This window comes from Mustelus asterias, chromosome 17, assembly GCF_964213995.1.
Source record: "Mustelus asterias chromosome 17, sMusAst1.hap1.1, whole genome shotgun sequence".
NCBI classification, from domain to species: Eukaryota; Metazoa; Chordata; class Chondrichthyes; order Carcharhiniformes; family Triakidae; genus Mustelus; species Mustelus asterias.
Window position 1 is genome coordinate 68,707,460 of NC_135817.1, and position 13,724 is coordinate 68,721,183.

The 13,724-nt window shown below is 41.1% G+C and overlaps 1 protein-coding gene across 3 annotated transcripts in view; it reads left to right on the forward strand.

The window, feature by feature from the left end:
- The window catches only part of cep97 (centrosomal protein 97), an 82,951-nt gene that overhangs the window by 50,825 nt on the left and 18,402 nt on the right, over positions 1 to 13,724 (forward strand). For 2 of the 3 annotated variants that reach the window (XM_078232912.1, XM_078232914.1), the window contains 4 exons: positions 314 to 427; positions 598 to 764; positions 10,180 to 10,344; positions 12,995 to 13,128. In XM_078232912.1, coding sequence (XP_078089038.1) covers positions 314 to 427; positions 598 to 764; positions 10,180 to 10,344; positions 12,995 to 13,128 — 580 coding nt within the window. The remainder of the gene's footprint in view (positions 1 to 313; positions 428 to 597; positions 765 to 10,179; positions 10,345 to 12,994; positions 13,129 to 13,724) is intronic. The other variant, XM_078232913.1, reaches the window with a different exon arrangement.

A 13,724-nucleotide genomic window follows, 5' to 3' on the forward strand; every position in this document is an offset into this window, starting at 1 on the left:
TGGCCAGATTGCCTTGTTCTTTCTTCAATTACTTTTTCATGCACCTGCTCTTCAAGTCACTGGTGGAAGATGAAGGCACAATCCTACATTTCACCACATCATAGCTCAGCACTTGAAGTACTACTTCACCATGTGTCTGGCCCAGTATTTTTATAGAGAACTGTTCAACATTTTTTACCCCTTACCACATTTTTATTTTTAAAGTTGTGAATGATGCGGTGGCATTATAATTAAGCCAACTGATTATATTTTGGTTTGCAAAATATTGTAGAGCTATGTTGAGAAATATGACTTGTAAATGTATTTTTAATAGATACTGCTGTTGCATGGAAATACTATCACCACACTCCGGTCTGCTTCCAGTCACTTGCCACCAGATTTAAACATCCTCTCTCTAGCAGAGAATGAGATTAGAGATCTAAATGAGGTATGCTGTGTTTGATTTATGTTGTACAGTAAAATTTGTAAAAGTACAAATACCAATTTAGTTACTTTTAATTCTAAAATCAAACTTTTTTTCCTTGCTAACAGAACATCATATTGTAAAGAATTTTCTTCCTTACTGTTTCATGAATCACGCAAGATGTTTTCTATTAGGTTTCTTATCTGGGATTTCTTCGTGAGTTGGAGCAACTGTCAATCATGAACAATCCATGTGTGATGGCCACACCCTCCCTTCCTGGATTTGATTATAGACCATATATAGTCAGTTGGTGTCTAACCCTGCGGATTCTAGATGGTTATGTAATCTCACAGAAAGAGAGGTAAACAGAAATGTGGATTTTTATTAAAGAATTACATGCTAAAGTTACAAGACATTCCTTGTTCTGGTTAAAGTCAATTCTTCACTTGAATGTCTGTTATACATTAATGCTATGCTTACGAAATATGTTATTTTTCTACTTTTGATACCAGTATTTTGCATCATATATTCATAAGCTTGTTACTTAGATGATTAGATGTAGCATTTAAGGTTTGCTACTGGTCTCCAGTGTCAAAGCGACCCCCAGCCATACCTGTATAAACTGCTTTTGATAACTAGTCGATGCTGAATTAAGAATAGGTTGGTGTTATAAACTCTCATTTGTTGGAAACTTAATTGCGAAAGAACAAACTCATTTACTTAGCAGTATTGCAATGTTGAAGAGAGTTTCAATCTAGATTTGATTCAAATCAAGAACTATGATGTGGTTAGCACTGCTGCCCCTCAGTGCCAGGGACCTGGATTCAATTCCCAGTTTGGGTCACTGTCTGTGTGGAGTCTGCACATTTTCCACGTACCTGCATGGGTTTCCTCTGGGTGCTCCGGTTTCTTCCTGCAGTCCGAAAGACATGCTAGTTAGGTGGATTGGCCATGCTAAATTCTCCCTCAATGTACCCAAATGGGAGCTGGTGTGAGGCGACTAGGGGATTTTCACAGTAACTTCATTGCAGTGTAAATGTAAGCCTACTTGCGATACTAATAAATAAACTTAAACATAAATTCAGTGCTCCACATAGATGTATCTAATGTGCATTTTAAAATTTCTGGTATGTTGCATTTACATCAAGATTGTGGAGGTCTTGTGGCAGTGTGCAGTGTCCTAACCTCTGAGCCAGAAGCTCCAGTTTCAAGTCCTCCCCCAGGACTTGATGGTCAAGGCCAAACAGGTCGATAATCTTGTAAATTCTTCTAACATACACCAATTGCAGGTGGTAAGATCGAGAGATTCCTGTTGAGCCATGTGATGGACAGAAATTGGAGTCTCAGCCATCACTATCCATAGTTCCAGGCTATAACATGCATGGGTGCCAACAGAACCGAGTTCAATCACCGTTCTGGCTTGATCAGATTTGGGACCTGCTTCCTTGTTCCACTGTATTTGAAGTCATGTTACTGTGGGTGGATCTGCCTTTGGGCAGAGAACTCATTAAGAAGGAGATGATTCATATCAGATGTTCTTTATTTAAGCTGCTTAAAATTCATCCCATAAATAAAAGGAAAAAGCTGCAAATATTAACTGTCTGAACCAAAAGCAGAAAATGCTGGAAATGCACAAGTGAGTCAACATCTGTTAAATTTATGATACATTGAGTGTGTACCCCTTGTCAGAATTATAAACTTAAATAAAAGCAAGCCGGTTACACTTATGCCAATGGAAGTCCTGGGCACTCAGTTTTCAGAAACTCCCACGTCATGCAAGTTCTCTGCAATCCCTGATTCCGCTGTCCTACTACAATGAAGGGATTCAAAATAACCAACTGGGTCAGTTAGTATACTCAGCTACAAGCTCAAAACAGATTTCTATTATTCATTGCAGCTTCCTGGATATCACTGAATTGGACCCCAGTGTATACTGTTCGCAATGTGCCAAATAACGTAACAGCCGCTCAATTACTAAACATTACTGTACAGATAATGGCCAACATTTGTGATTATGTCCTGTACTGAGAGTTTCAGCTCATGATGTAAACTAACATCACCCAACTTTGCACCTTCTACTGTTGAAACCCTCATCCATGCCTTTACTACTTCTATATTCAACTATTCCAATGCACTCCTGGCTGGTCTACCACATTCTATCCTCTGTAAACTTAAAATCATAACAACGTACAAACCCATGTCTTAACTCATGCCAAATCCTGTTCTCCTATCACCCTTGTACTCATTACCTTGGCTCCTAGTCAAGCAGTGTGTTGGTATTAAAATTCTCATCTTTGTTTTCAAATTCTTCCATGGCCTTGCTCCTCTCTCTCACTGTAGTCTCTTCCGGCCCCACAATCCTCAGGGTAGCTCCAGTATGCTCTTCTAATTCTGGCCTCTTGTATGTTTTCAATTATAATTACTCCACCATTCTAGGCCCTAGGCCCTGCAGTATATTCTCCACAATTCTCCATCTCTCTCTTCCTATTCCTCCTTTAAGACACTCCTTAGAAGCTTCCTCTTTGACCAAGTGTTTGATCATCTGAACTAAATTCTCATTTGGTTTGGTGTCATACTTTGTTTTATAATGCTCCTGTGAAGTACCTTGGGATGTTTTGTAACATCAAAGGCATTATATAAATCGAAGCTGTTGTTGATTTGAAGAACAGCATGTTTTATTTTATCCTGGCCACCAATTCATTCCTTAATCAACACTGTCAAAATAGACTTATTAGTCACTCATAGTCATAGAGGTTTACAGCATGGAAACAGGCCCTTCGTCCCAATGGACGAAGGGCCTGTTTCCCCTAAAATAATCCCAATTGCACGCATTCTATTATCGTGGTTTGTTCTGTGCAAATTAGATACAATGTTTGCCAACATTGCAGCAGCACTTCAAAAGAACTTTTGAAGCTGTTCAATGCTTTTGAATATCCTGAAAGCATGAAACATGTTATAAATGTAAAGTTTATTTTATTTGTTCATTCTTTGACTATATATACTTTGTATTACTGTGCTATTGTTTTAATTTGTCAATTCTGTTTTTTTTCTGACACTTGTAAAATAGTTTTTCTATATGCTTTAAACTTTCTATTGCAATATTATCAATTTCAAAGTGTAGATGTAGTAATGTTAAATTCAGTGAACTCCTTACTGCAAGTGAGACAATTGTTTGTTTTTTGGTACACTCCACTGTAAGGACTGAATAGGAAAGATACAGCTCCTGATTAAAATGTCTCAAACTATTGACTTTCCTTTGTTATTTAAATCAATAGATCATCACACCCTTTTTAAGGGACTTTGCTTGATCAATGTCATCTATTTCAAATGGACATTGCCCAACTTCATTTTAACCCTGATGGGAAAAAAATGTCCTTAAACCACGTAGTGGCATTTCTTTCCCTACCTTTTACTAAAACAGGATTGAAAAACCTTTCAAAACTATTGAACATATGCCCCAATCGAGTTGGCTCAGCAGGCTAAAGCAGTGAGTAAATGTGCCATATAGCTTAGATAGGTTGCAGACTTGATACCCTGTCCATGCTGAGTTAGCTGATCTTGGCTGGGATGGCATAGTTGATGAAATTAGCCTCTGCATTCATAGTTTAGAAAAGATTAAAGATTCAGTCATGATTGCTTTGATCTGGAATTGCAAATCTGGAACGAGGTTGAGGATAGGATCCGGCTTATCTGTAGTGGAACAGCTTCCAAACTTTCACATGAAAGCTGTAAGAAGTAACCAGTACCTAAGAGACTGAGGGTCAGTTTTGTTTTACATTAATGTGACTTTCTAAAAAAAAATTAACTTATCTGACAGAAACCAAAGTGACAAATTATATGGTGATAAAGGGGAATCTATTTTGCACACTATGCAATGTAGTGTGAGATCAGCGTTGATTTAGTTTTGAAAATTCGTACCAGCATTCATTTATTCTGAATCAGACAAAACACATAATTACTATGGGGATCTATAGCACAATGGATTATTGTGGCAGTAAACGGTAAATTTTGTGGTAAGGTAATCAAACATCCCAATGTGCTTGGCAGATTACAAAGCAAAATTAGACTCCTAGCCACAAAGGAGATATCGGGGCAGGTGATCAATGGCTTGCTCAAAGAAAGAGGTTTTAATTTTGATTTGATTTATTATTGTCACGTGTTAGTATACAGTGAAGAGTATTGTTTCTTGCGCTATACAGACAAAGCATACCGTTCATCGAGAAGGAAAGGAGAGCGTGCAGGATGTTGTGTTACAGTCATAGTTAAGGTGCAAAGAAAGATCAACTTAATGCAAGTTGGGTCCATTCAAAAGTCTGACAGCAGCAGGGAAGAAGTTGTTCTTGAGTCGGTTGGTATGTGACCTCAGACTTTTGTATCTTTTTGAGGGTGGAAGAGAGAATGTCCTGGGTGCATGGGATCCTTAATTATGCTGGCTGCTTTGCCGAGGCAGTGGGAAGTGTAGACAGAGCCAATGGATGGGAGGCTGGTTTGTGTGATGGTTTGGGCTACATTCATGACCTTTTGTAGTTTCTTGCGGTCTTGGGCAGAGCAGGAACCATACCAAGCTGTGATACAACCAGAAAGAATGCTTTCTATGGTGCATCTGTAAAGGTTGGTGAGGGTCATAGTTGACATCCAAATTTCCTTAGTCTTCTGAGAAAGTAGAGGCTTTGGTGGGCTTTCTTTAACGGTAATGTCGGCATTAAACTTTAAGACACTTTAAAAAGTGTCTTAAAGGAAGGGAAAGAGATGGAAAGCTTTAGAGAGGGAATTGGAGTTAAGGGTCTGTGCAGCTGAAGGTTATAGAGTCATAGAGGTTTACAGCATGGAAACAGGCCCTTCAGCCTAACTTGTCCATGCCGCCCTTTTTTTTAAAACACCTAAGCTAATCCCAATTGCCCGCATTTGGCCCATATCCCTCTATACCCATCGTACCCATGTAACTATCTAAATGCTTTTTAAAAGATAAAATTGTACCCGCCTCTACTACTACCTCTGGCAGCTTGTTCCAGACACTCAACACCCTCTGTGTGAAAAAACTGCCCCTCTGGACCCTTTTGTATCTCTCCCCTCTCATCTTAAACCTATGCCCTCTAGTTTTAGACTCCCCTACCTTTGGGAAAAGATATTGACTATCTACCTTGTCTATGCCCCTCATTATTTTATAGACCTCTATAAGGTCACCCCTCAGCCTCCTACACTCTAGAGAAAAAAGTCCTAGTCTATTCAGCCTCTCCTTATAACTCAATCCATCAAGTCCCGGTAGCATCCTAGTAAATCTTTTCTGCACTCTTTCTAGTTTAATAATATCCTTTCTATAATAGGGTGACCAGAATTGCACACAGTATTCCAAGTGTGGCCTTACCAATGTCTTGTACAACTTTAACAAGACGTTCCAACTCCTGTATTCAATGTTCTGACCGATGAAACCAAGCATGCCGAATGCCTCCTTCACCGCTCTGTCCACCTGTGACTCCATTTTCAAGGAGCTATGAACATGTACCCCAGATCTTTGTTCTGTAACTCTCCCCAACGCCCTACCATTAACTGAGTAAGTCCTGCCCTGGTTCAATCTACCAAAATGCATCACCTCACATTTGTCTAAATTAAACTCCATCTGCCATTCGTCAGCCCACTGGCCCAATTGATCAAGATCCCGTTGCAATTAGAGATAACTTACTTCACTGTCCACAATGCCACCAATCTTTGTGTCATCTGCAAACTTACTAACCGTGCCCCCTATATTCTCATCCAAATCATTAATATAAATGACAAATAATAGTGGGCCCAGCACTGATCCCTGAGGCACACCGCTGGTGTGTCTGCCAATGTTGGAACAATTAAAATCAGGCATCTAAGAGTTAGATATCTGAAGAGTAATGAGGTTGTAGGAGATTATACAGATAGGGAGGGACAAGAGCATGGAAGGATTTGGAAACAAAGATAAGAATTTTAAAATTAATTTGCTTGGCTAGGAGCCAAAGTGGGTCACCAAGGACTTGGTCACAAAGTACGTGGGCAGCAGAATTTTGGATGACCTCCAGTTTATGAAGGGTAGGATATGGAAGACCAATGAGGAGTGAATTGTCATAGTCCAGTCTTAAGGCATAAATGAGAGTTTTAGCACCAAATGAGTTAAGGTAGTGATATGGTCTGGTGACGTTATGGAGGTAGAAATAGGTGGTCTTAATGATGTAGATATGTGGTTGGAAGCTTAACTTGGGTTCAGATATGACGCCAAGGTTGCAAGCAGTCTGGTTCAGTGTAAGGTTTTGAGAGTATTGATATACTGAATTATTCCTCTGCATGCGTATATCAGAGTAAAGGAAAAGTATGTATGATCATACCAAATGCATGGCCCCTTGGAGTTGTGTTTTTTTCTGTGTACTTGGGAGAAAGAGGGAGAGTGCTACAGAATATTACAGGCAAACGGATGAGGATAAACATTAAATACCGAAAGGTTCCTAATCTTTTGCCTATCTGGTAAAAATTTGCTGGACATCGTTTTCATTCTTGTGATATAGGTATCGTTGACCAGCCCAGAATTTATTGCTCATTTACCCTGAGAAAATGGTGGTGGGTTGCTTTTGAACCTATAAGTACTTAAGGTGAAGGTGCTCCCAAAATGTACATCTTTTCTGCTCAACGCTGTTTTTATTGTCTGCTTTATGCATCACTGTAGCACAGGGTCATTGTTTTAGTACCAGCTTAATACTTTGTACATGGAGGCCCTTCAAAGAAGTAGTGAATGTTCAGTTATCTTTTTATCGTATGTCTCGATGTTCCAGTCCTTCAAAGTATGTTGGTTTTTAAATTCATTTTACGGGATGTGGACATTGGCCAGACCAGCGTTCATTGTTCATCCCTAATTGCCCTTGAGAAGGTGGTGTTGAACTGCCGCCTTGAACTGCTGCAGTCCCTGGGGTGTAGGTACACCAACAGTGTTGCTAGGAAGGGAGTTCCAGAATTTTGACCCAGTGACCGTGAAAGCAGGGTGATACATTTCCAAGTCAGGATGGTGAATGACTTGGAGGGGAACCTCTAGGCGGTGGTGTTCCCAGGTATATGCTGCTCTTGTCCTTCTAGATGGTAGTGGTCATGGGTTTGGGAGATGCTGTCTAAGGAACCTTGGTGAGTTCCTGCAGTGCATCTTGTAGATGGTGCACATTGCTGCCACTGTTTGTAGGTGGTGGAGGGATTGAATATTTTGTGGAAGGGGTAGCAATCAAGCAGGCTGCTTTGTCTTGGATAGTGTTGAGTTGCTTGAGTGTTGTTGGAGCTGTACTCGTCCAGGCAAGTGGAGAGTATTCCATTATTGGGGTAATTCTGTAAGGGCCTCATGGCCTTGCCCGATATCCTGTTGAGGTGGGAAGCTGAGCCAGTCGAGTATGAGGGCCTATATCGCAGGTCAGGGGAGGATCTGCAGTTAAAGCCAGGAAGGAATAATGTACAGTTGCATAGTTATTCTGTCTAACCCTGTTGTAAATAGAGTTATTTATTCATTGGCAATGAAGCCTTTTGTTCTTTAGCGTCAAGTCACCCTCAATTATTACAATTACACTCCTGACTTGTGCCTTATAGATGGTGGACAGGCTTTGGGGAGTCAGGAGGGGAGCTACTTGCCACAGGATTTCTAGCTTTTGGCCTGCTCTGGTAACCACAGTATTTACATGGCTAGTCCAGTTCAGTTTCTGGTTAATGGTAATCCCCAGGATGTTGAGAATTCAGCAGTGGTAATGCCACTGAATGGTTAGATCTTCTCTTCTGGAGATGGCCATTGGCTGGCACTTGTGTGATGCAAATGTTACTTGCCACTTGTCAGCCCAAGCCTGGATGTTACCCAGGTCTTGCTGCATTTTGACATTGACTGCTTCAGTATCTGTGCAGTTGTGAATGATACTGAATATTGTGCAGTTATTTGCAAACATCCCCACTTCTGACATGATGCTGGAAGGAAGGTCATAGATGAAGCAGCTGAAGATTATTTGAGCCTGGGACACTTCTCTGAGGAACTCCTGCAGTGATGTCCTGGACATCACTGCAGGACCTCCAACCACCACAACTATCTTTGTGCCTTGTATGACTACAACCAACAGAGGGTTTCCCCCAATTCCCATTGACACCAGTTTTGCTAGGGCTTGTTGATGCCATACTCTGTCAAATGCTACCTTGATACCTCACCTCTGGCATTCAGCTCTTTTGTCCATGTTTTCAACCAAGGTTGTAATGAGGTTAGGAGCTGAGTGACCCTGGCAGAACCCAAACAGAACATAGGTGAGCAGGTTATTGCCGAATAAGTGCTGTTTGCTAATGCTGTTGATGACCCTTTCTATCACTTAACTGATGATTGAGAGTAGACTGATGGGGCAGTAATTGGTCGGGTTGGATTTGTCCTGTTTCTTGGGTACAAGACATACATGGGCAATTTTTCACAATGCCAGATAGATGCCATTGTAGCTGTACCAGAACAGCTTGGTCAGGGGCACGGCAAGTTCTGGAGCACAAGTCTTTAGTACTATTGCTGGAATATTGTCATGGCCTTTGCAGTATCCAGTGCCTTCAGCTGTTTCTAGATATCACATGGAGTGAATTATATTGATAGATATGTGCTGCTAGGGACCTCCCATAGGAGGCCGAGATGGTTCATCCACTTGGCACCTCTGGCTGAAGATTGTTGTGAATGCTTCAGCCTTATCTTAGCTCTTGGGTTGTGATCACTTAGCAATCTTAGGTTGTGGTCACTTAGCTCTGTCTATTACTTGCGCCTTTTGCTGCTTGGCACTCAAGTAGTCCTGTTACGTAGCTTCACCAGTTGACACCTCGTTTTTAGGCAAGCCTGGTGTTGCTGTTGGCATGCCCTCCTGCACTTTACATTGAACCAGTGTTGATCCCCTGGCTTGCTGGTAATGGTGGAGTGGGGAATATGTCAGGCTACGAAGTTACAGATTGTGGTTGAGTACAATTCTGCTGCTGCTGATGGCCCACAGTGCCTCATGGATGCCCAGTTTTGAGCTGCTGGATCTGTTTAAAGTCTATCCCATGTGGTGGTAGTGCCACACCACACAGTGAATGGTATCATTGTAAAAATGGGATTTTGTCTCCACAAAGACTGTGTGGTGGACAGCCAGTACTCTCATGGACAGATGCATCCACAGCCAGCAGGTTGGTGATGGTGAGGTCAAATATGCTTTTCCCTCTTATTGGTTCCCTCACGACCTGCCTCCATCCCAGTCTAGCAGCTATGTCCTTTTGGACCCAGTAAGCACAGTCAGCCATCAGATATCAAATCATTCTTGGTGAGGGACATTAAATTCCCCCACCCAGAGTACATCCTACATCCTTCACCCGTACCAACCTCAGTGCTTCCTCCAAGTGATGTTCAACCTGGGGGCGTACTGATTCATCAGGGGGGGACAGAATGTGGTAACAGCAGGAAATTTCCTTGCCCATGTGTGACCTACTATGAGCCAAGCATGTATCATATGAAGATGTTCCACAAGCTGCTTTCACAGTAAAATGCCAGAAGAGGGAAACAATATGCTCTATACCAAAGCTGAAATGATTTCCAATTCCATTAGAATTATATCAGTTCACTGCAAGGACTGAATGGACTTGATTGCCATCTTGCCCATTGGTCATTTGTGATGCTTGGGCTTCAATGGCCCTTCCATTGAGCTAAGCAGGATTCCCCTTTTAAAGGGATGGGGAAACTGTGGGTGCTGCCAACCGCTAACGCATGTACTGTATAACATTGTGAATCTTTTGTTTTGTTTCAGCCTCAAAGCGGAGTGGCTTTACAGTCAAGGGAAAGGCCGATCATTTCGACCTGGCCAGCATGTTCAGCTGGTCCAATATTTGGCCTCAGTTTGTCCTCTCACTTCAACTCCAGCATTGCAATCTGCAGAGGATGCTAAACTAGAAAAAATTCTAAATAAACAGAGGTAAAAATAAGTACCTAGCAACATGTTTCTTGAATTGATATACAAAAAAATGGATGACAAGACTTTTACATTTTCTCGTTTTGCTAGAAGGGGGCTTTTTTGCACACTGAATTTGCTAATGTTTTATATGCTGGTTTTATTGATTGTGTGTGTGTATAATATCTATATATGCACACATCGATGTATTCGGGCACACTCACACATATATACATACATGTGCAAACATAGACACAGGTATCCCCCTTTTAATGTGCTTTCTAAAAGGACATTTTCATTTTAGCATGGTTTGTAACTAATCACATTGCTTCCATTTTTGTTTGTGATTATTGCACATAAGCCAAGAATCATGTAACTTTGTTTGTCACCTCTTTCCATCCCCTCCCACTCACCACTTCCCTTGTCCAAAGGCTCAGGAAATGGGCAGCGAGGGAAGAGTAGCATGGGGATTGGGAGCAAACAAGAAAGGTGACGAGGGTGAAGATGTAAAGGAGTCAGGGGAGGGAAGCAGTGAGGCGGAGAAAACAAGTGGGTCTGGAGAAAAGAGGTGAGTGTGAGGGAGTGAAGGTGTTGGGAGAGGAAGGAGTTTGAGTGGACAGAGGGAAGAAGCAAACGAGGGTATGAAGGAGTTGGAAAAGGGAAATCCCAAGTAGGAGGAGCGAGGGGATCAGGTAAGGGAAATTGGAAATGGGTGGCAGGAAGCATTGAGAAGGAGGTAAATAGAGTTCAATGCTTTCCATTATTAGCGAGTAAATCGGGCAGCAGCTTCTACAGTTAAATGTGTAAATCCCTAAGTTGCCATCCCGTTTGACTTGGCTCCACTATCTCACCAATCAACACCGCATTGAAATCCACGCAAGTCTGTGAAGTTGAGTTACTTGCCCACTACATACACCAAAAAATGTTCAAGCTGATGTATTCAAGAGTTCATATTTTTAATGCTGTGTTAAGCCTTACTTGTCATCCAACAACCTCTCTGCAACGGAAGAATTAATTTTAAAGGTCCAGAGTCTCATTCTTCAGAGTTTAAATATTGTTGGGGATTGAGAAAAGCAATATTTTTCTTTTCTTTTCTGTCTTCTATCTTTCTTAATCCCAACATTATTTCTCTCTTGCTTCCATTGATGATTTTACAATGAATTAAATATTCAAATCAATGCTTCCTGTTTAGACACTGCTAGTTTTTGAGGATTTGTCAATCTGTTTGAAAATTTGCATTGTTGCTTACTGCAAATTTGCATTGTTTGCATGCTGCAAATCTCCTGTTGAGGGCAACATTCAATAAATGAGTGTTCACACAGCAATTTATGGTTGCTCAGGGCTGCTGATAGCATAATCTTTCTGCATTCTCCTCCTAAGTGCTATTCTGCTGTTTGTCACATCCAACTTGCTTCATGTTGAATGACAGAACCTACTCCCAGCTTAGCCTCCGAATGTTCCCTTAAAAGTGTTGCAAAATTTCTGTCCCTTTGAGAACATCCTTAAAACTTTCCCCTTTGTGTAATGCATCCACAAACTCTTTCCCATCAATAGTTTGCACTTGTTTCCACCTTGTGTTAAGTGCTTTGGGGGGTGTGATATTAACTCAAGTTGTTGTGTATCTCCAATCATTGCTGCTGGTATATCCCAATGACTAGGGATAAAATAAAGGGACATTTTGTTTGCCCCTAATTTATTTTCTAGATGTATACCGAGGTAACATTGGAGAACATGGTCCTTCTATGAAAATATTTCTATAGCACATTAACTGGTCGGAATCTTACAAATTTGAAAATGCAAGTAACTGCAGTGGTGTTTAAACATTCCTAAAGTTTAGATGGTTGTTAGAATAAGAATAATCCTTGACATGCTGTGCAGCTGGATGACATGGACAAATAGTTCATGAAAGCTAAGACATCTAAAATGAATTCAATTAAGGTCCATTTTTTATCAAATTGTTGACGCATCTTCTCCTCTCAAATGCAATCTATTGAGATTGCACTGAATATTAAATTAATGCAATTTTAGTATTCTGAATAGAAATAATTTGGCTTGCTTTTCATTGGCATTCTTTTGTGCTATGAATGACTCATTCAGCTCATCAAGTTCATGCCTGCTGTTGCGAAGGAGCAATCCAGTCAGTTTCACTCCCCACCTTGATCTCTGCAGCACTATTTTCTTCAAGTTCCCACCCAATATCCCTTTACAATCATTGTGATGAGTTCCAGACCATTGCCACTCACTGCCTTTAAAGAAAAGTTCCTCCTCACATTACCCCTGCATCTCTTGCCAAAACCTTAGAGCTGTATTCTCCAATCCTTGTACTATCATATAATTTGAGCAGTTTTTCATTGTCTTATCCGAACCTCTTAATCCCCTTCTAATCTCCCTTCAAACTCCTTTATTCCAAGGAACACAATCCCACTTTTCCAATCTAACCTTGTAACTAAAATCCTCTGTCCCTGGAACCATTCTAGTAAATCTGTTCTGCACCCTCAAAGACCCTCACATCCTTCCTAAAGTGTGGTGGTAAGAACTGGATGCAATACTCCGGTTGAGGCTTAACCAGAAATTTTATAAAGGTTTAATGCAACTTCCTTTCACTTGAACATACCTCCTCTATTTACAAAGCTCAAGATTTTAGGTGGCTAATTTTGTTTTCCTTTGTCACAAGGCTTCACCAAATGGAGCTGATGGAGAAGCTCCAGGACAACAGCCATATTCCACGCTCAAGTCCCATCCAGGAATTGTCGTTTCAGAGTGAACGTAGCAGCCCTACTCAAAGTTGCGCTACTCAAAATGTAAAAGGTAGGAAGAACCCAGGACGTTATAAAATACTGTAGTTACAAATAACCTGGTGATCTAAAACAATTGAAGTATGTTTGAATGAATGGCCCTACAATTTTATTTGTACCAGGATGTTATCTCTTTGATTTTATATGTTTAAATTACCTTAAAACCACCTGTGCATTATTTTTTGAAGCTGTGAATGTTCAATGCAAATATTGATTTTTTTTTGTTGAGGAAATCTGTTTGTTGGATGCAGAAACCTGAGCTCTAGGTTGCGGAACCAGAGTGGCGGCTGGAGTCATTTTGGTGCATCTACAAGGGCTACATGGATAACATATTTTAAGACGTCACACCGCAGCAAGGAAGTACGCAGACAGCAGGAAGGGTGACCGCCAGAGATTCTATGGGAAACAGGCATAATGCAGGAATCTCTGGGGCTATCTTACTCTCTCGTTGCTTTACCATTTTGGATAGTGGTGAATGAGATGGTTCCTCCGAGAACTGTAGTAAGATCCAAGTTCGTGGCACCTAGGGTAGCTTTAGCAGCACAGGAGGGGAGGAGGAAGAGTAGAGTTGTTATCGTGGTAGGGGATTCCATAGTTAGGGAAGCAGAC